This window comes from Typopeltis vanoorti, chromosome 11 (assembly GCF_054136105.1).
Source record: "Typopeltis vanoorti isolate ZY-2024b chromosome 11, IOZ_Tvanoo_1.0, whole genome shotgun sequence".
Lineage (NCBI taxonomy): Eukaryota > Metazoa > Arthropoda > Arachnida > Uropygi > Thelyphonidae > Typopeltis > Typopeltis vanoorti.
The window spans coordinates 42,231,998-42,255,313 of record NC_143559.1 but is presented as its reverse complement, the minus strand read 5'-3'; the positions used below and the strand labels follow the sequence as shown (position 1 = coordinate 42,255,313).

The 23,316-nt window shown below is 36.3% G+C and overlaps 1 protein-coding gene across 2 annotated transcripts in view; it reads right to left on the bottom strand.

Moving 5' to 3' along the window:
* The window catches only part of LOC150101469 (uncharacterized), a 56,566-nt gene that overhangs the window by 9,786 nt on the left and 23,464 nt on the right, over nt 1–23,316 (bottom strand). The window contains exon 3 of one of the 2 annotated variants that reach the window (XM_090400451.1): nt 2,051–2,242. The exons of the other annotated variant lie outside the window; for it this stretch is intronic. Coding sequence (XP_090256577.1) covers nt 2,051–2,242 — 192 coding nt within the window. The remainder of the gene's footprint in view (nt 1–2,050; nt 2,243–23,316) is intronic. 2 annotated transcript variants of the gene reach the window in all.

Here is a 23,316-nt window from a genome sequence, read left to right as displayed (position 1 = left end):
CGAAAGGACCGATAAATTCTTTTGATGAGATGCGACATAAAATTATGGAAAAAGCAGTAAAATTCTTCATTTTTTATTCTTTCTCACTTCATTCTTTGAGCTAGCTATGCTGCAAAAAAGCATTTGGATATTGGCTAACACTAATATATATGATTTGTAGAAAAATCAAGCGATAAGTGGCATTGAACAGCATCCATGGAATTAGCTACAGAAAAGACAAATAATGTGAAAAGCAGAGCGATATATATACCAATAAAAGAGATCAAACTTTAGGTGACAGATAAATTTCACTGCCTTAGAGACCTGAAGTAGCTTGAGAAAGTTCTCTGCTCTAGAGACCAAACATGGCTTTCTAACAGGATTATCTAACTCTTAGCCTACCCATAGTACTATAATATATTATAGATTTATAACCTTTCATACGTGGGATTCACAAAAAGGATAGGGAAAAAATAAGTTCACTGAGAGGGTCTCTATGCTAGACCTAATTTAATGCGCTGGAAATGCCTGCGTTACTTACTTGAAGTTTCTGCAAAACATTCTATAGCATGCGCCATGAGGTAAGCAAGATGACCTATAGATTCAAAAAGAATGTGCACAGAAATTACATGTATATAGAAAAAAGAATATTTGAAACACTTTTTCACTCAGATATAAATATTTGGTGATGAGTATCTCACCAGAGTGGACACACAACCAATGGACCACTATATTGAGCAAGAATGGAAAGAGAAAAAAAAAAAACACCATTTCTTTCTACTGGCCAGCAATATACCATTAGAAAGCTATGGAACAATTTAAACACAGGCAATGGATTGGTAGGCTCTCCATATTAAAAGTATATTAAACAAAGTTACCTAGATAAACATAAAAATACATACATATAGATATAAACAATGAGATTTGCATAAGAATTTGATATACATATTAAAAATATTCAATGACAGATTAAAAGTGGCAATTCAGAGACACTATTTCCCAAAATTCTGAAATTTTTAATCCATCTCTGATGAAAAAAAAATGCATAGCAAGGAAATTCTGAGCCAGAGTAGATCAAAAGAAGGGAATTTAAGAATGGCATTTTCTACCATGGGATGTCAAAGTCTATAAATGCACGTGTACTATGCTGAGGCTAGCAAATACTCCAGATGTGGAGTATAATCAAGGCATTATGCAATAGAATCACCCTTATCTCTGTTGGTCAATGTCTTTGGCAGCAATACTCTAAGCTATCTTTACTCTCTCTCAAATGTCCTATCTCAAGATACCTTGCATCCTATAGTTACATTTGTATATCTTATAGTTCATAATCCTACACTCACTACATTAAACGGCATCCCTTCTGATTTATCTTATTCAATCCTCCTGAAAAGTCACACCATTAGCAACATTCTTAATAACCTACTGAATCATGGTAAGGGGTTGTTATAGGATCAGTGTTGAAGAGGTTTTTCCTGAAATGGTGGGAGAAAAAATAGTAACCTCCCATCTGCTTGATACTGATATTACTATCATACCTCCAATCTAGTCACTCATTGTAGGAAGTCTACATTCTCACACAAACCATACCTTAAACCCATTCAGTTTCTACACTCACACTTTCAGACAATGCATTCCACTTAGGTCAATTGTGATATTCTTAAATTTTAGTAATGTGATATCTAAACTTCAAGTAACGTTTATTTCTTAATTGGTTAAATAGCAATGAACAGTTAATTTTTTAAATTTTTATTGAGGAAGTTGAAATAAAGTTTTTTTATTAAAAAATTTCAAAAGAGGTATACTCTGAGGATGTCCGACATGCAATGCTAAATTCACTGCAGAAAAAAAGTTAAATATACAAAATATAAAACAAAATTATGTTCTCTCATAACACACTGTATTTCTTACTTCATTGAAATTATGCTAATCAGACATGCCATAAAAATCATATGAATTGAAAAAAAAAAAAAAAAAAATATCCTATACATCTTACGATGACTAACATTCTGGAAATGTGTCAGAGATAGCTCAGGAATAAATCACTGAAATTCTGAGGATGGTTGATTACCTTTGATTCTGGCTTCAATCTTTGTTTTCTAACTGAATTTGACATCTTTTCACCATTTGCACTTGCTAGATTCACATGACTGTTGATTTGTACAGCAGGTGGAGTACCATTTGGCCTTGATCTTTCATAAGGACTTCCATTTGAATGAGTGAGGTTCACATTTGTTTTTGATGTCACTGGAGTTGTAGATGCCTAATAAGAGTATTCTATTTTATTTGAAGTCATTTCAAAGTATAAATGAATTCTGCAGTCATGAAGATTTTATATGTACTTACTTGGAAAGTAAATTATATATAACAAAAAGAAACTTAAATACTCCTGAACAAAAATCAACTTTTCATTTATTATTATTATTCAGGCCTCCATGGAGTCAGAAGAATCATCGTGGGAGGTCCTTCCTAAGAAACACAAAGTCTATCAAGACTCATCGAGGGGAGGTCCCCCCCCCTAAGAAACACAAAGCCTATCATACCACTCCTTAAACTCATTGACCATTCTTGCTCTCACCACTCCATCAGGCAATGCATTCCATGGTTCAACCACCCTCCATGCAAAGAAACCACTCCTCACAGTTTCCTTTCGTAACTTCCAGGATGGCCTCTTGTCATCACTCTTTCCCACTGTTCAACCAAGTGAAAGAACTCCCCAGTGTCAACCCTGTAACCACCTCTCAATAATTTAAAAGTCTCAATCATATCACCTCTCCTTCTATCCACCAAACTCTGCAGTCTACATTCCCTCAGCTGATCCTTATGTTCATTAATGAAAAAAAAAAAATTGTCATTTTAAAAAGTGAAACCAAAACTACATAAGAACTGCAATAGTGAACTTACAAAAATCCTAATAAATAGAACATTCATTGTTATTTTGTATTCAACATTTGAAACTTAAGTTGCAAAGTGACTAAAAGCTTACAAGAAAATATAGCAACACACACATTCATCTTGTGTGTTGCTATATTTTTCATTCAAGCCGTTTCAAACTGCTTGTTCTTGGGTTGCCCTCTGAATGTACATTACTTTCTTTCAAATATTAAATAGAATGGTACTCAGATTATTATTATTTTTTTTTTTTTTAAGAAAAAAAGACTAATTAGGTGCAAGGATGATGCAGTATTCTAACTTCAGCTGAAACGATCCAGGTTTAAACCCAGTTTAAGATATGAGGAACTTAGTGAATATTGGATTTTTTTCTATTTACAACACAGGCAAAAAGGGTTAAAAAATATACAATAAACAGATATATCCACATCACCTTATTCAGTCAAATCAAACCAAGTCAAGCCAACAGGATTTCTTCTAGTGATTAGATAGTTTGGAATAGCTGTTAGGCCAGTGAAATTTGCTTTAGATCAGTGTTTCTCAACCTTTCTAAGGCCAAAGACCAGTAAAATGCCTAGAACAATTCTACAGACCACTATGTAATTTTTTTTTTTTTTTTTTAATGTATATGGGGATTACCAACATTTTGGAAAAACTGTGCCTTTTATAACATAAATCTAAAAGCATGTTTTGAATACATATGGAAACATAATTAAGTTTGGAGTAAATGATTAAAAGTATCATCACTGAACAAAGTTTTAATTTTTATTAAACAAATAAAGGTAATCAGTTTCCAATTTGCTGTGGGCAATTAATGAATGGGTACGTCAGCACTGTCCCACTGATACCACCATTCATCTGCCCACAGCAACTTTTATATTTAATATGTTATCCCCTTTCATCTGCCCACACTCATTAAGTTCACCCCACAACAATTTTTTTTTTTTAGCACCGTTGGTACCATGGAACAAATGAATGGGGAATGTCAGTGCCATCCCGCTGAACCTTCATTCATCTGCTCACAACAAAGTTATCTTTAATCCCATTTATCTGCTCACACTCATGATACTCTAGCCCCACAACAACTTTTATCTTCATGCACTCTCTGATTTGATCAACTGTTTCATTTGCTAGGTGCTTTGCGAGAGAGACGAGGGAAAAATGTTGTTCTTATCTTACTCCATTCATCATAATACTGAATATGAACTTGACATCCATGGATTCCATTATGGATGACATCCCTTGTCCTGTCCAAACCATCCCCTGCATATACCCAAAAATTTCACTTAGAACATCCCAAAGCCATTAATGCCCCCCCTCCACACACACACATTTCCGGCCGAGATACGAATCGCCTTATTTCCCTGACAAGTTTCCAATCTTAAATTTAAAATTTTTCAGCAAAAAAATTTAAGACATCCTGTTATGTGAGGTCCTTCCCGATATCTATAAACAGTCTAACCCATGATGTCAGTTGCAAAGTGCCATCCAGTGGTCAGGTGCATTTTCCCACCAGCAACCGTATGCCATATATATCATACGCATGTGATTTGTACTAATTGTGTTATGATGATGGTTTTAATTATATCCATCCTGTTTTATCCAGAGACACAGCAATGGTCATCATAAATCTGGCAGATTCATTAATCATGTGGCAGTTTTATTTATATCCGTCCTGTGTGCTACTTGTATTTGTGACGCGTGTTTCTGTACAGTCCGTGACCGTACAGATGTTGTTGTCTGCATGCAATGGATTCAATGTGCTCGGCCGCATATTCCCACAAGCGACCGTACAAGATACGGAACTTCGCTAAATGGGATGCGGGCAGCATCTGCCAGCAGAGCTGAGCCTCAGTGTGATGTCACTTTGCGTAACTTTTGTTTCATCCCCAAGTTTGTCCGATTTTGGAAATGGATTAATTTCAAAATCAGTAACGAGAATAATCTGAAACTGTAGTCTAAATAAATAATATGATATAATTATGTTACTACTTACTTTTAATGAGATGGTTCAGCTTCTCGGCCTTTGCAGAGTTGCTGGATATCTCGCTCAATATTGGTCAACTTCAGTCGAAGATCGGCACACGCGCTAAGGAGATTTCTGTATTTTGTTTTTATTTAAAGCATCAATGAAAATCCTTTCCTACAAAGATAAGTTGTAGAAAACTGCACAACGATTTTCAGTCCTTCAGATAATTCGGGAAATTCCCTTCTCACTTAAGGCGAGATCCAGAATCGAGCCAAACCAAGATTCACGGATTTGCATTTTAAGCTCACTGTCACTAGAAAGCTCAATTAACTGATTCAAGTGACAATCAACTAATAAAATTCTTTTTTAAACAACGAAAGGTAGTTCTCATGACTATAGGCCTGAAATACATCTAGAACCCATAAAAATTTCTTATAAAGTTATTTGGAAAATATGTTTCAAAATTCTGTTCCAGAGTTTTGAGGTGGTCACAAACCCTTTCCAGAAACTCAGAATAAATAAAAAGATCATTTTCCACTAAAAAGGATTACAATGTTGAAAAAGGTGCAAATTATCTGTCTTTTACATAACTAATGCACAACACCAGTTTTTTTTTGTTTTTTTTTTCCTTGAATGCCTTTATTTTGTCATAGGCATCAAGAACAGTTAAAGAATTTCCCTGAAGGGGAGAGATTTAGTTCATTTAATTTCGAAAAAAATGTCTGAAAGATAGGATAGTGTTGATAACCATGCTTCGTCAACAAGGAGTGATGCAAAATCAGAATTATGTTCATTTACAAACAATAAAACTTCGTTGCTTAATTGAAATAATCTTGTTAGTACTTTGCCCCTGAAAAGCCAGCGAATTTCAGAATGAAGCAAAAGTTGTATATATTCACAGCCCATTTCATCACAGAGTACTGAAATAACCTGTTATTTAACGGTCAAGCCTTAATAAAATTAACTATCTTTACAGCATTGTATATTTCTAAATTCTGATCGCATTCGTCTGGAGGCCAACCTTTTTCCCTATGTATGAAACAACATACCCGATTCATATCCAGAGCCACTTCCTTGGCCATAGAAACCCCCCACTATGCCTGCCTGTAAGGGTCCGAGCTCCAGCCAAACAGAAGCCCATACATTTTTCCCACTGGATCCCATTGTGTATTATATAATTATTGAGAGTGTGAAATATTTCTTCTCCAGTTATTTGGGATGACAAAGTTCTACAAAACAGAATATCGTCATGAATGTTGTTATCATGTGCATATCTTACGTAGCATACTAACTACACATCATTTGTAACATCAGTAGCCTTGTATATTTGTCACGCATAATAAAGGCTCCTCTTAACTCTTTCGATTAACTGGGATTCTACGTTACCTGCCATATCATTAATTCTGCGACCTACAGTGTCATTGAAAGAGAAGCCAAATCAACATCTTCTAGTAACTCGTTGCCAAACATATTTTTTACCACATCTTTTATAGCTGGAAGTAGTAAATTTTCCCCGATAGAATGAGGTTTCCCTGTTTTCGCTATGCGCAAACAAATTAAGAGATAGATGCTTCCAGTACCTTGCTATTAATCAGACCCATAGCCGAAATTACCTCTTTCCCATTATTTAATGTCGCTGAAATTGGCTTTTCTTTTTTTTCGATTTGCTTTTTTTCACATCACAATGTTTAGTTACTAAATGTCAGTTTCGCAGGTTTCATGCACTCGTTCGACAACACTTCATAACACAAAAACGCATTGAGGTTTCTGTTCACTTTCTTCTCCACACCAAGTAAACCTGAATTCCAAATATGAACTGTTATATTTCCTACTGTACATTTTCTTTGAACTGCTTGTTTCTTCTACTTTAATAGTATCATATTTACTCGCTGTTAAAATTAGGGATAGCATCACCTGTTTCATTTACTCTTATTTTCAAAGTCCTAGTTCTAAGTCACTTTTCCATTATTAAAAAACGTTTCCGAAAAATATATACAGGGTGTTCGGGATAAATTTGACAGTTTCGTAAGGAAAAAGAAAATCTTCTTTGTATCTATTAAATTTAATGAATTGACAAAAAAACATTACAGGCAGAGTTAATTACAATACTATCAACAAGATTTACTCAAAATAACCACCATTAGCATCGATCACAGCTTCAATTCTGCTTCGGAACCTCGAACAAGCTGATGCTACAGTCTCCCTGGGAAGGGCCGCAAAAACTGTTTTAATTTTATCCATTAACTGGGCTTTTGTATTACTGGAAGTGCGATTGGTGTCTTTTTCAACTGCGTCCCATACAAAATAATCCATGGGGTTAAGGTCTGGGGAGTTTGGAGGCCAAACATTTGGACTGGTGAAGTCGTAGAAATTTTCAGACAACCATTTTTGACTTTTCCCAGAGGTGTGGCAAGGGGCCGAATCCTGCTGCCATACATACGGCCTACCATTGGCTACCCTTGTTATCCAGGGCTTGACTACAGTTAGCAACTCCACGAACAAAGCCCGAATTCCAATGCCAGGGTTCTTCAACACCTGTTCCTGCAGATTTGCGAGGAATTCTGCTGTACGAACGCAATCAGATCGTCTGCTAGGGATCTTTCTTCTTGCTACATCCTCGTAGTCACCATTGCAAGTCTCTAGTTCATGCCTGATTGTTTTTACTGTATTCAGGGAGCATTGGGCAGCAGTCGTAATATCCTTATTTTGATGGCGGGCACGAATCATCATGATACAAGTTATTCTCTTCCATGATTCAGGTGGGTTCCAGCTATCCATCCTTTCTGACATCTTGTATATGAATGAAGAAGGGTCCAAACTTTTAAATGAAGAGAAGTGTGCGTTAATACATGTAACTTACGGAAAAATATAATTAATTATAAATATGTCAAATTTATCCCGAACACCCTGTAAATACTGGAGTTAACTCATGACACACTTTGTCCAAGTATCATTTAGCACTTCCGAAGGTATACTGAGCCTTGGTTGAAGGAGGAAAACCTTTAGTAATAAAAATCAATAAACAACAAGCAATTGGTTGAAATGTGGATCACACATGTTCACTTCAAATCTGACTGTTTTCAGGACTGGTGCAACTCATATAGAGAAGCTTATGACTTCACATCACTTGCCTTAGTATCCCAAATTGCAAAGCACGTATCCTTAGTAATAAATTTAGTTTAATCCTTTATCCAAGTGTGAGCAAACAAAGTTTGCACCTGAAAATATCTTCAGGACTGAGGTAAGGTAGTACAACACTGAGCAACTCGCAGCAAAGGTGGATCAAGCTCTCAACTCCTTGTCTCAGTATCTCCCATAATGCACAGCACATCTCTTTGCAGACATGTATACTGCTATGCATTAAGGGGGAAGCCACTACCCATACCAGTTTCGATCTTTATTGAGGTCTCGTCAGTGGGAGCTAGGTCCAGAGTGGAGATACTATGGCAGAAGCAATAGGAGAGGTCATCCTTACTTATAGGAGTTGCCAAAAGGTGTGCCACCTTATTATTAAATTACTCTGGATTTAGAGAAAAATGTTGAAAGTTTATTTTTCACTTGGTTAGACTATAATAAATTTAGTTTAATCCTTTATCCAAGTTAGATAAAGGATTAAACTAAATTTATTATAGTCTAACCAAGTGAAAAATAAACTTTCACATATCCTTAGAGGCATGTATAATGCTATGCATCATGGGAAAGGTCACTATCCAGACCAGTTTCGACCTTTATCGAGGTCTCATCAGTGGGAGCCAGACCAATAGGTAATACCAAGGTTGAAGTAATGCAGAAGTCATATTTTCATATACAAAAGTCAAACTTGTTTGCTTACACTTGGATAAAGGGTTAAACCAAGTATATAATTTCTTGGTATCTTTAATTTATAGTATAACCAAGTGGGAAAACTGAAGATATTTCCTTTACACATCTGTTAGTTCTGCTAAAAAAATAAAGTGCTTCAGCATTAATAGCTCTCCTATTCATCATTTACCCTATCACAGAAACAAGTTATATTCAGCACATTCTAAAAATGGTAGATAAGTCATCCATTCAAACTATTATCCATTTACTTACCAGTGTTCTTTTCAAAATAATTAAGATCAATAATCAAATCTTATATAAAATGGATTTGGCTGTTTATCCTTGATTAATACCTTATCAAGGTTAAAAGGTATTTGGACCACCAATTATTCATTAAGTACCAATACTGTTTGTGCCAGTCTATCCATATCCATAGCAGTTCTCTCAGCCACCATTACCTACCATTGGGTAGAAGCCATGGAAAGGTTTGGAGAAATACAAGTAGTCAACATCTGGCTATTCTAGATGTGGAGATATTTCATTTCAGAACAGTTTCTGTGCTATCTAACTCTCATTTTATCCACTGTACTAATGTATAGATTCCCAACCCTTTGTGGATGTAGTTCACAGAGGAGGGAGGGAGAAAAGCCTCTATGCCAAGATTAGAACCCGAATATTGATCTCTTTGCTTTTCTCTAATGGGTTAAGCACAACATAGAGAACTTCAAATGTGTATTTGGGTTCCGATTTAATGGAATGAAAACAGCACAATGAAATAATAAAAATATTTCATCTGTCACAGACATCTGACATACAATATAAAATATTGTAATAATGTACAAAAAAATAAATATCTGCACCCCATCTTTCTTCCCAAATTTGAAAACCTACATTAAACTAACATCCCCCCCCCACACACTTGTCCATTCAGGTCGACTTGCAAGGCTACAACATTTGCTCTACTTCTCATGACGCTCCCCAACTTTGCATCACCTGCAAACAACTGTTTATCACTTTTTAAAGCCCCTCCCAATGCCATTTACATACAAATTAACAATGACCACAAAACACTCCCTGGAGGATGGGGGAGGAAACACCACTAGTGATGTCTGATAGTTATCAGCCAGCCAATCTCCAATTCATTGCACTAATCTACTATCCAACTCCACGTGTTCCAATTTATATACTAGCTTGTCATGTGGCAGTTTACTGAAACCCTTCACAAAATTGAAATATACTATTGTATGTGCATCCCCTTGTTATAATAAGTAAGCAGACTGCTAAAACACTAATCTTCCTTTAGCAAACCCATTCTGTCCATTAAAGAGAATTCTGCTGCTGTCAACCCAGTTCTGAATCCATGTCTTCATTATTAGCTTCTCCAACACCTTGACCACAACTCCAGACAAGCAGATTAGTCTATAACTCGAAACCTTAGTCTTACCCTCCCCCCCCCTTTATGAAGCAGAACAATTTTTCCATCTTTCCACTCCTTTGGAAGTTGGACCAGTTTAAGACTCATATTAAAAAAGTTGTTAACCCCCTGGAACATTCCCACAAGACTTGTGATATATACCATCAAGTCCCATGGTCTTGTTGACATCGTTTACTCAATTCTTAATACCTCCTGTTTGCTCACCATCAGTGGTTCCTTCCCCATTCCCACTGCTCTCAAGTTCTACATTATGCTCTAATCAGAAGGATGGAATACTTTAATGAACTGCTCATTTAAGAGCTCTACTATATCCTCTTCAGCATATCATTTTTCCATCATCACTGATCAATATCATCTTCCCATAATCATTCTACCTGGCCACATATTGAAAAAATATCCTTAGCATTTCTTTTAGCCTCATTTGCTAAATGCTGCTCACACTGCATTTTCGCTACCTTTACCAAGTGAGTCCCTTTCTTGCTTGTTCTTTATACTCATGTAACTGATTATTGCCACTTATGTGCTTCCTCCACAATACCTTTTTCTTCCATATTGTATGCTTCATCTCTTCAGGCATCCATTTTCTATAAGCATTATGTATTCTGCTGAGTTGCTTTTATTATTCCTCCCTGTCTTTAGAATAAAGCAACTGCTTATTAACTGTTCTCATTTCTGTTCAGAATCTATTCCAACTACTATTTCATGCTCTTTCGTTCCATCTTTGTTCTAGAAGACCTTTCTCCTTTTCAGGGATTGAAACTTCTAGCTTTAAGAAAAAATAATAGTTACTCCTTTCTTCCTAGCTGCACTTCTCCACATAATATTGTTATGTTATAGATTAACATATAAAACTAGTAATATAGTACAGAAAAAAAACTGCCTGAAGTTGGTTACTCTGGGTAGTGGTCAACTCAGCCAGTCCCAAGCCTGGATAAATGAGGATGGTTGTGCATTGGGCTAGCAACCCAACTGCATAAAAAAAAAATTTATGCTACGAAACCTCGGAATAATACTCAGTGGAAATCTACCTGGAATGGAAAAAAGGATATGATTGGATTACAAAATAAGCAGAAAAATAAGAATAAAATAATAAGAAATATCAAAATGGCAACATGGAATGAAACACATAGGAAAGATGAATGAAGTTGCTAATGAAATGCTGAAATATAAAATAGATCTCATTGTACTACAAGAAATGCAATGGCAAGGACAGGGGAGAATTGATAACAAATATATCCTGGTATAGTATGTCCACAGATTTGAGACCCTTCGACACTTCTCCACATGTCACAAAAAGGACAATCCATTCTGATAATAGGGTAATCAATCAGTCTTCTGGGATGAGTTTGTTTATTATTACAGGTCGGAAAATTTAGCTTTTCTTTTATGAACATTGTAGTTTTTAAACTAGTACAGCGACAAACAAGAAAGCACGTGATTTCGCATGTAGGCGACCAATTCGTACATCATTTCTTTCTCCCCTTCAGCATGAATCAACTATTCTTGGCAGAAAGCAAAGCAGAGCTGTACAAAGTGTGGGCATACTATACTACAGGATATATTTTTGACAGTCTGGTCTAAGGAAGAAATGCCAGACTGCTGGCATAATCTGTCCTATTCATAAAAAAGAGAGATAAATTTGACTGTATTAACTACAGGAGTATTATGTTACTCAATGTAGTTTATAAAATTTTTACATCCATAATAAATGACAGACTTAAAGAAATTACCAAAAAGAAAATAGGAGAATATCAATTTGGATTTAGATCAAGTACCACCATTGATCAACTTTTCATAATCAGATAGATGATGGAAAAATGTTTTTAACATGCAATAGATCTATATGTTATTTATAGACTTTAAACAAGCATTTTATAGTCTAAACAGAGATAGTTTACAAAATGCTATGAAAGAATTAGATATCACCAAAATTAATCAGATTAGTAATGATGACAATGAAAAAACAAAAGCAAAAGTTAAAATACATAATAAAATTAGTGATCCTTTGAATTTAATAAAAGTGTAAAACAAGGAGATGCACTATCAACATTATTCATCATAGCTTTACATCATGTGATTAAAGATTTAGATCAAAGAAGAACAATCGTTAATAAATCAAGTCAATTATGCGCTTATGCTGATGATATGATCATCATGTTAAGGACTAAGGAATTGTTAATTGAGGTGTATAATGAACTGGAAAGAAAAACTAATGATATGAGATTAGAGATTAAATGTAAATAAAACTAAATATATGATGATGTCATCTTCAGAAATAAGAAGAAAACCACAGAATCTATAAGTTGGACAGAAAATTTTTGAAATGGTGACCAGATTTAAGTATCTAGGAGATACTGTTAAGAATGAGGAAAAAAATCAACCATAGCAATTAAAGAAAGCATTCAAGTTGGTAATTATCATTACCCAATATCCCGTGGAGTCAAAGACTCATCTAGGAGATCCTTTTATCATACTGTGCTTTAAACACTCAAATTCTCTGCAGACACCACACTCTCAGGCAAGGCATTCCAATCATTCACAACTCTGCATACAAAAAACCTGCTTCTCACTCCCTCTTTATACAGTTTCCAGTGATGAACTCTGGTTCTCCCTCTGTTTTCTGTAGAACCTCTCTAACATTGATGTAATAACAACCCCTTACTAACTTGTAGGTCTCTATCATATCTCCCCTCTTCCTCCTATCCACAAGACTCTGTAAATTGCATCTTCTCAATCTTTCCTCATATTCAACATTCCAGAGGTCAGAAACTACCTTAGTCGCCTCTGGACCCTTTCCAACATCTCTTTGTCCTTCTGAAAACCAGGTGACCAAATCTGGACACAATAGTCCATGTGTGACCTAATCAAAGCCTTATACAATGGAACAAAATCTCCTTTCTTCTACAAGCCAGCGTCCCCTGCATCATTCCCAGAAGTCTTTGTGTTGTCTTCACAAGTTTGGCAATGTGTCCCCTAAATTTCAGATCCTTATCCACTATAACCCCAAGATCTCTTATTTCCTCCACCTCCGACAGTATATCCTCACCAAGCATAAATTCTTTGTTTCCCAAATTTTAAAACTTTACATTTTGCAACTCTTATCCCCATTCCCAATCACTCAATTTATTCACGTCTTCTTGTAAGGCCACAACATCTTCTCTACTCTTCATGGTTTGCCCCAACTTTGAATCATCTGCAAACAATTGAATATCTCCATCCAAATCTTCACCAATATCATTAATATACAAGTGATGATAAGATCATCATCATCATGTTAAGGACTAAGAAATGGTTAATTGAGGTGTATAATGAACTGGAAAGAAAAACTAATGATATGAGATTAGAGATCAAATGTAAATAAAACTAAATATATGATGATGTCAACTTCAGAAATAAGAAGAAAACCACAGAATCTATAAGTTGGACAGAAATTTTTGACAGGGTGACCAGATATGACCAGAAACAGTAATGGCCCTAAAACAGACACCCCTGAGGCACACCGCTAGTGACTTTCCTTTTCCTGGATATTGCTCCCCCCATACCTATCAGATAGCCAGTCTCCAATCCAATGCACTAATCTAATATCTAACCCAATCCACTCTAGTTTAACTATCAACTTATCATGCGGTAACAAAATCTGAATATATTACTGTGTATCACTCTCCTTTGTCCAAGGAAGCAGTCACCTTAATGTAATAAGTAAGTAAATTACTAAAACATGACCTTCCTTTAGCAAAATACTCCCCAAAATATTCCACAGCGCTTCTCACTTGATCAGATTCATTCTCTGTACTCATTTCTCTATCTTCCAGCAGCAGTCTCCAAGCGAGTTGCACCAAAACCACTCAAATGCAGTCCATCTCTCTTATATAGTTCACTTTGTCCTTCAAACTCATTCCACACATTAACAAACTGTACTCCTTTCTCCTCACACATTTCAGCTAACATATCACACATCGCTGATGATGCAAAGTTGGGTAGGGCAATAGTGAATGCAGAAGATGTCAAAGTCTTGCAGGATGACTTAGATAGATTGGAGTTCTGGGCTAAGGAGAATGGATGTCAATTTAATGTGACAAAATGTAAGGTTATGCATTTTGGGGTGAAAGGATTAGCAGCAGTACACCACATTGGTGGAACTGTACTCCAAGAGATTGATGAGGCCAGGAACTTGGAAGTGTTGGTGGATAAGGAGATGAAGTTTAGGGGGCCACTGCAAAAGTAGCTAAATCAGCTCATCAACTCACTTGGTTGTTGAAAAATACCTTGACGAGCAGAGACAAGCAAGTTATTGTACAACTGTACCGAGCCTTGATAAGACCTAATCTCGATTACTGTGCCCAGATTTGGTCACCTTGGTTCCTTCTTGATGGGGAGGAGGTGGAGAGGATCCAGAGACGAGTGACTAAGATGATAACAGGTCTATGGAATGAACCATATGAGAACAGGTTGAAGATTTGTGGGTTGCAGAAACTAGTTGATAGGTGGAGGAGGGGAGATATGATTGAGACATTCAAATTGCTAAAGGGATTCTATAGGATTAATTCAGAGGATATTTTTGAGATCAGAACTGGTGGTGGGAGAACTAGGGGACACCTATGGAAGCTGGGCAAGAGTGTGGTTAGCAGTGGTGTTAGAGCTGGGTTCTTTACTTTTAGAGTGCTGCTAGAGTCTGTTGTGGGTGCTATGACGGTGAACGAGTTCAAGACAGGGTATGATAGAGATGTGTGGACATGATGTTTAGGGCCTCCCTCGATGAGTCTAAGGACTCCTGGAGTCACCCGAAATAATAATAATAATAATAATAATAATAATAAATTCATGCTCTCTGCCTCATCTCACCACTGTCATAATAAAGCATACTATGCAAATATAAGCATGATTAAAAGTATGCTAATAAGCAGAAATACTAAAATACTTATAAAATGCTCATTAGACCTGTGATTACATACAGAAGTTAAGTGTGGACTCTTAGTGAAAAAAGACCAAGACAGTTTGAGGAAATTTGAAAGGAAGATTATAAGAAGAATTTATGGACCTGTTGAAGAAAACAATGTATGGAGAATACGATACAACAAAGAAATTAGTCAGATATTAAACAAAGAAGATATTGTTAGGTTTATAAAAGCACAAAGATTGCAATGGTTATGTCATTTTAGATAGAGGATGGAAGAATTCTATATGGCAAAGAAGAATGCTGAGAGAAAAGATATATGGCGAAGGAATAAAGGAAACCCGAGATTAAAATGGATTGATAACGTAATTATTATTATTATTATTAAACAAGACCTCATGGAGTCAAAGACTCATCTAGGAGGTCCTTTTATCTCACACACATCTCATCATATCGGGTCTTAAACACAATCAAACTCCTTGCAGACACCACACTCTCAGGCAAGGCATTCCAATCATTCACAACTCTGCACGAAAAAAACCTGCCTCTCACTCCCCTACTCACACCCTCTTTATACAGTTTCCAGGGATGACCTCTGGTTCTCCCCTGATCTCCCACTATTCGCTGTAGAACTTCTCCACCATTGATCCTATAACAACCCCTTACCAACTTGTAGGTTTCTATCATATCTCCCCTCTTCCTTCTCTCCACTAGACTCTGCAAATTACATCTTTTCAATCTTTCCTCATACTCAACATTCCAGAGGTCAGAAACTACCTTAGTCAGTCGCCTTTGGACCCTTTCCAACATCTCTTCATCCTTCTGAAAACCAGGTGACCAAATCTGGGCACAATAGTCCATGTGTGGCCTAATCAAAGCCTTATACAATGGAACAAGAATCTCCCTACTTCTACACGTCAGTGTCCTCCTCATCATTCCCAGAAGTCTTTCTGTTGTCTTCACAATTTTGGCGATGTGTCCCCTAAATTTTAGATCCTTATCCACTATCACTCCCAGATCTCTTATTTCCTCTACTTCCAACAATATATTCTCACCAAGCATAAATTCTGCATCCCATCTTTGTTTTCCAAATTTCAAAACCTTACATTTTGCAACATTGAACTCACATCCCCATTTGCTTGCCCAATCACTCAATTTATTCAAGTCTTCTTGCAAGGCCACAACATCTTCACTACTCTTTATGGTTCGTCCCAACTTTGCATCATCTGCAAACAACTGAATATCTCCATCCAAATCTTCGCTAATATCATTAATATACAAGTTAAATAGTAATGGCCCTAAAACAGATCCCTGACGCACTCCACTAGTGACTTTCCTTTTCCTGAATATTGCACCTCCATACACAACTTGTTGATACCTATCAGATAGCCAGTCTCCAATCCAATGCACTAATCTAATATCCAACCCCATCTGCTCTAGTTTGACTGTCAACTTATCATGAGGTACTCTATCAAAAGCTTTTGCGAAATCCAAGAATATTACTGTGTATCCTTCTCCTCTGTCCAAGGAAGCAGTCACTTTATTGTAATAAGTAAGTCGATTACTAAAACACGACCTCCCTTTAGCAAATCCATGCTGTCCATCAAAGATTATACCATTGCTGTCAACCCAACTCTGGATCCTAGTTCTCACAAGCTTCTCCAACAACTTAACCACAACACCTGACACACAGATAGGCCTATAGTTTGATGCTTGAGTTCGATCACCTCCTTTATGAAGTGGCACAATCTTGCCCTCCTTCCACTCTTTAGGGACTTGACCAAGTGCAAGACTCGTATTAAAAAAATATGTCAAGGCAGGTGTCAACTCTCTGGCACATTCCTTCAGAATACGTGGTGATATATTATCAAGTCCCAGAGCCTTATTTACATCTAGTTTACTCAACTCCCCAAACACCTCTTGCTCACTTACAGTCAGTCTCTCCTCCCCATCATCAACTGCTCTTAATCTCTCCATGAAGTCACATTCACAAGATTGAAAGATCTTTATGAACTGCTCATTAAGTATCTCCACCACACATTCTGCAACAGCTGTCTTTATACCATTTCCTCCAATCAATGTCATCCTTCCATAATCATTCTTTCTTTTGCTGGCTACATATCGAAAGAACTCCCTAGGATTCTTTTTAGCTTCATTAGCTAACTGCTGTTCATACCTCTCTTTAGCTACTCTCACCAACCAAGTCACTCTCCTTGCTTGGTCTTTGTAGAACTCATGAAATTGGTTACTTCCACTTCTCTTATGCTGCCTCCACAATGCCCTTTTTCTCTGTATTGCATGCTTAATCTCTTTATTCATCCATCTCACACCTAACTTATTTAACCTTCTCACCCGTGGTATACATTTAGACATTGCATCCGCTAAATATTTTTTGAAAATCCCCCAAGCTGCATTGATCTCTTTTCCAGCTAACTCCTAATCCAAGACTTGACTACTATGAAAGTGAAAGGCTGTTAAAGATTAGTCAAGGGTAGAAGATTGTGGCAGCAGTTGTACAGGATGGTAGGTATAGTACAAAAAAATACAATTTCTTAGACACAAGGTAAAGAATTATCCAAATAATTAATTTTACATGTCACTTGAAAAAAAAAAAAAAAAAAAAAAAAGTAGTTGTATATAACAGATGCACTAGGCATGAATGGATTTCAGTTGTATCTTCACTAAAGATGATGTCTTGGTAACAACTGCAGATTATAGAATTTTTTTCACGTGTATTATCAATCAAATTATGCACAACTGAAACATAAATATGAGTGTTATGGCCACCAGTGGAATAGCATTGTTACATAATGTAGCTAATAGAATTACAGTAATTTTCAATTTCCTTTACTTAAAAAAGGCAAAAAGACCACCCAAATGTACCAATATTGTCAAATGCCTATAGTAATGAATAAGTCCTATGGCATGAAGATCTTTCATTTCTTTAGAATGAGAAAGAAGTGGAGAAGATTCAGAGGCAAGTGATGAAGATGGCAGATCTATGGAATGTTCCTTATAAGGGAAGGTTGACAATTTGTATGTTGCAGAAATAGGTTGATGGACAGAAAGGGGAAGATATGAGAGGTATAAACTGCTTTAAGGTAGGATATAGATAAGACAGGATAGGATAGATAGATATAGAGAACATTTTTCAATATATGATTAGTGATAAGAATTAAGGGGTCATTCCTGGAAACTGAACAAGAGTTAGCAAGAATGAGTGGACTAATTTTTTTTTGCTTTGCAAGTTGTCAATGAGTGGAATGGGTTGCCAGTCAGTTGGGAGTGCTTTGCTAGTGAATGAGTTCAAATGCAAAGTATGACAGGTGCTGTGCAAATGTTTAGATCTCTCTCAAGTCTACAAACTCAGAAAAGAGATGCCCATGTAATATCATAATCTCCAAATTTATTGAAGTTCTATTCAACTAAAGCAATTTATAGTATCTGTAAATATCTATAAAAGTTTAAAGTCCTTAGATATTTTAAATTCTTAATGGGTGCTATTAAGAATTTAATAGTTTTTAACTTTAAATAGATTTTAAAAAAATAATTTTTTTTCTTTTGCAATAGGGAATTTCATGTGAATTCCAGTTATGTATTCACAAGGCAAGATTACTGCTACATAATCTTGAATCATACATTTAATGCAGACCTTCTGTAAGGATCAAAACATTTAAACAAATCCAAATAAGGAAACATTACTTGTTAAGATTAGAAACATTCACAGCAATATTATAGATTAAAAAAGTTGCGCAACAATGCTTATGCAAGTGAATGGGTGTTATGTGGAACACACCCAGCAGCAGAATGCATTCATAGAGCCTACTCTGGCAACCGACCCTGGCCTTGATGACTCATTACTGTTAACCCTGCTTCATTTTACCATCCCCCTTCCAGATTTCAAGGTAGGTAGTTCAATAAAGCTTTAAAATAACATAAACAGAAAAAAAATTTAACTTAAAGATTTTAAAATCTTAGGGATTATTCTCTAATAAAGAAATAAAAAATACAATAATGTAGGTTATAATATGGAGACTGTCTAAAAACTTCATAAAGCCAAAACAAGTTTAAGAAATTGTATTACATGATGTTGAACATCATGTAGTAAGCTTCCCTATGTAAAGAATTAATCTTATGCAAGATTAAAAGAGGTTCACAATTCAATCTCAGGAAGAAATAAAGTTATTTCAAAGACAGATACAAGTTTCTAGTAGTAAGACTTATACGTTGGTTAGACATAACTGGTAATTAATTTACGGAATTCACAACGCATATGAAGTATATTAATTAAAGTATCTTTAATTAATATACTTCATATGCGTTGTGAATTCCGTAAATTAATTACCAGTTACAGATACCAGTGTACAAGCAGTTCCAGAGAAACTCATCGAGAAAGAATCCTTCCAGGTATAGTTCCTTGGTACTTATTATACCTCTCCTTAAAACATTCACTGAAGATTACTCAGATGTCAACTAACAAGTTATTGCCTTCATTCACTGCATAGAAAGGAAGCAGCATCATCTGCTTCCTCTCTATGCCTTTATTCAGTTTCTGGTGACAACCCAAAAGTTCTTCCCACTAGTTACCATGAGTTTCAAAATATCCTTTTGTCAATACTTCAAGATCCCCTTACTAAACATATGAATTATCTTCTCTCGACCTTCATCATCAGTTTCCTGATATGTAACCCCAAGAGGTGTTCAGGTTACTATGACAGCACTACACGATTAATCTTCTATCAACAATTATCCTCCAAATCAATCTCTCACAATATTGTCATATCTAACATTCTGTATTTTGACTGAATCAATCCACCCAGCCCTTGATTTTCATCTGGGTCTCTTTCCTGTCATCAAACCTTTCTATATAAGTGACCATACCACATTAGATTAGCTCTGTTGACACGTTCTTGAATGCTAATAATGTCAAGTTCCTTTAATGTGATTCTGCCATTAATGCTATTGGTTCACTCTCCTAATTTTTCTCAGAACTCTCATATCTGTGGTATCTAGTCTTTGATCAAGTGCTTTATTTCTAACCCAACTCGCAGATCCATAACTTAAAACTGGTTTGAACACTACTGTCTTGTATATGGCTAGTTTGATATTTTGACTAATTTCTCTCTTACTCCATATAAATTTATTTAGCTGGCTACCTAACATACCAGATTTGCTTATTCTGTTGCCTATTTCCAGATTTAACCTACCATCTTCACTAAAAACCATGTCTAAATAGTTGAAATATTTTACTTTTTCTATAGGATCAGAATGCAGATGAAGTTTTCAATGCTCCTACTTATTTTCATAGTTTGGTCTTATAGTCTCAATCATATCACCTCTCTTTCTCCTGTTTGATAGTGTCTGCAGTCTACAAATTCTCAATCATCTTCATAATCAGTATTCCACAATCCTGATATCATTTTTAACACTCTCCTTTGCAGTCTCTCTAGTATATCAGAATCACAACAGAAACCAGGACACCAGACTTGCACACAATAGTCCAAGTGAGGTCTTATCAAGGCCTTGTAAAGAGACAAAATGACATCCTTATCTTTACATGTGAATGTTCATTTCAGCATTGCAATCATCTTTCATGCCAAATTTGTTACAATTTAATTAGTGAATCCTGGAGACTTGCACTAGATGTGTTTAGGAGAAGTACAGTGTCATCTGTAAAGCAAAGAACTAAGTTTGACATGAAGGGACACGTGGTGCGAGAGTGTTGGACCTGGTTATTGGTTCAGAGGATATATGCATAAGTAAGGTGTCCTCGTTACCTCCAATTGATGAAAGCGATCACGTGGTATTGACTTGGGAGATTGCAAAATCTGTGGATTTTTCTATTAAGAAGGGGTATATACGGAACTACAGGTTAGGCAATTATAACAAGCTTCGGAGTGAGCTTACAGCCATCCCATGGCAGAACATATTGCAGGGGAAAGATGTTAGCAGTGCATGGGATAAAATCAGTGGGTATCTGAGGAAAGCAATATCAGATTGTGTCCCCATGGTCAGGAAGACAAATGAGGCAGGCATTAGATGGATGAGCAGTAGTATCAAGCTTGGTCTGCAAAAAAAGAAAATGTTATGGAGAATTTACAAGGAGAAAGGCAATCAGTACACCCATGAGCAGTACAAGGCTCAAGCTAGGAAGGTTACCAGCATAGTAAGAAAAGCTAAATCAGATTATGAGAAGACCTTAGCCAAAGAGATCAAGGGTAATCCCAAAGAGTTCTTTCACTATGTGGCAAGTAAAAGGAAGAATGACTTGGAAGGATAACTTTAGTGGGTGCTGATGGTATTGAGGTGACAAAATCAGATGTAATAGTCGAGTTACTGAGTGATCACTTTTCAAAAGTCTATCACCCAAGTGAGGATATCTCTGTACCTGTAGCAATAACCAATGTGAGAATTGAAGCTAAGAAATCACAGGTATTTAATATATTTCAAAATTTAAATGCAAACACTGCTGTAGGTTTAGATGGAATATCAGCTCGGGGGTTGCATGAACGTGCAAATGAATTGTCATCCCCTCTTACTTGGACATTTAACTTAAGTTTGAACTCTGGTATGGTCCCTAGGGAGTGGAAGTTAGGCAAAGCGGTTCCTTTGAATAAGGGTGGCTCTAAAACTGCGGTAGTTAATTACAGACCAATCACCATCTCAGGAGTAGTGGTTAAAGACAAAATTCAAGAATGGGTGGATCAGGATATGATACTCTATAGAGGCCAACATGGTTTTGTTAAAGGTAGATCCTGCCTTAGCAATCTATCAACTTCTCATAATAGAATGACATCTGCGTTGGACAAAGGAACTGGCTACACAGTGGTATTTCTGGATTTTGCTAAGGCTTTTGACAGGATACCCCATGGAACACTTACACAAATTGGAGCAGATGGGAATGGATACTAAATTGGTGATATGGATAGGAGAATGGCTCAGGGAAAGATACCAGAGGTGGTGTATGGAGGAGCAGAGTCCAGGATGAGGCAGGTGACCCCCCTCAGGGCTCTGTGCTTGGGCCATTGTTGTTTAATTTGTATATAAATGATATAGGAAATGGCTTAAAGGGAGATATTCAGTTGTTTGCTGATGATGCAAAGTTGGGTAGCGCAATAAAAAATCAAGCTGATGTTGAAAGTTTGCAGAAGGATTTAAATAAGTTGGTAGAATGGGCAAAAGGTATGGATGTCAGTTCAATGTGGAAAAGTGTAAAGTCATGCATTTTGGGATTAAAAGATTACCAGCTGTGAACTACATTGATGGAACAGTACTCCAAGAGATTGATGAGGCTAGGGACTTAGGGGTGTTGGTAGATAGGGAGATGAAGTTCAGGGGACACATTGCTAAGATGTCCAAGATTGCACATGGAATTACTTGATTGTTGAGGAACACACTGACATCAAGAGGTTATTATTCCCCTTTATAAAGCATTGATACTTCCACATTTGGATTACTGTGCTCAGGTCTGGTCACCTGGATTCCTTGGAGATGAGGAGAGGGTTCAGCTGTGTGATAGTGATGGAAGAACAAGAGGTCATCCCTGGAAATTAAAGAAGAGTGTGGTTAACAAGGGTGTCAAGAACAAGGTTTTTTGCCTGGAGGGTGGTGAATGAGTGGAATTCATTGCCTGACTTAGTTGTGAGCTCTTAATCTGTAAATGAATTCAAGAAGAGATATGACAGATATTGTTTTGCTAGTTTGGGTCTCCCGCGATGAGTCTACTGACTCCATGGAGATACCCGTAATAATATCAGGCTTGATACCACTTTCTTTCATAATGTAGTCCATATAAATGCTGAATAAGAGTAGAGATAATGTTCATCCTTGTCTTACTTCTGATTTTACATCAAACCATCTTCCTGTATTTACTTCAGTTCTAACTGACAACTTAAATATAGACTATGTATTGCTCTGTATAATGTTCCATTCCCCTATATAATTGTAGTATTTTGGACAGCTTTTCTCTAGGTACCTTGTCATATGCGTTTTCCAGATCTACAAAACTGGAGTAGAGATCCTCATCATATTCCCCCCGATTTCTCAACCTATTTATCTTAAAGTGAAAACCTGATCTTAACCTGAACCCAGCTTGTTCTTCAAGTTTCTCTTTTACAATTTTTCTTAACCTCTTTTCAAGTATGTTTGCATAAATCTTACTTTAAACACTTAGTAGAGAAATTCTTCTGTAATTCTCACATTTGGTTTTATTCCCTTTTATATAGATGGGTACATGCTATGAGAGCTCTACTCCAATCATCAGGAATTGGACATTCTGACCAGGTCCTCTGAATTATGCAGTGTAGCCACTGTAAAACTTTTATACCTCCATACTTAAACATTACT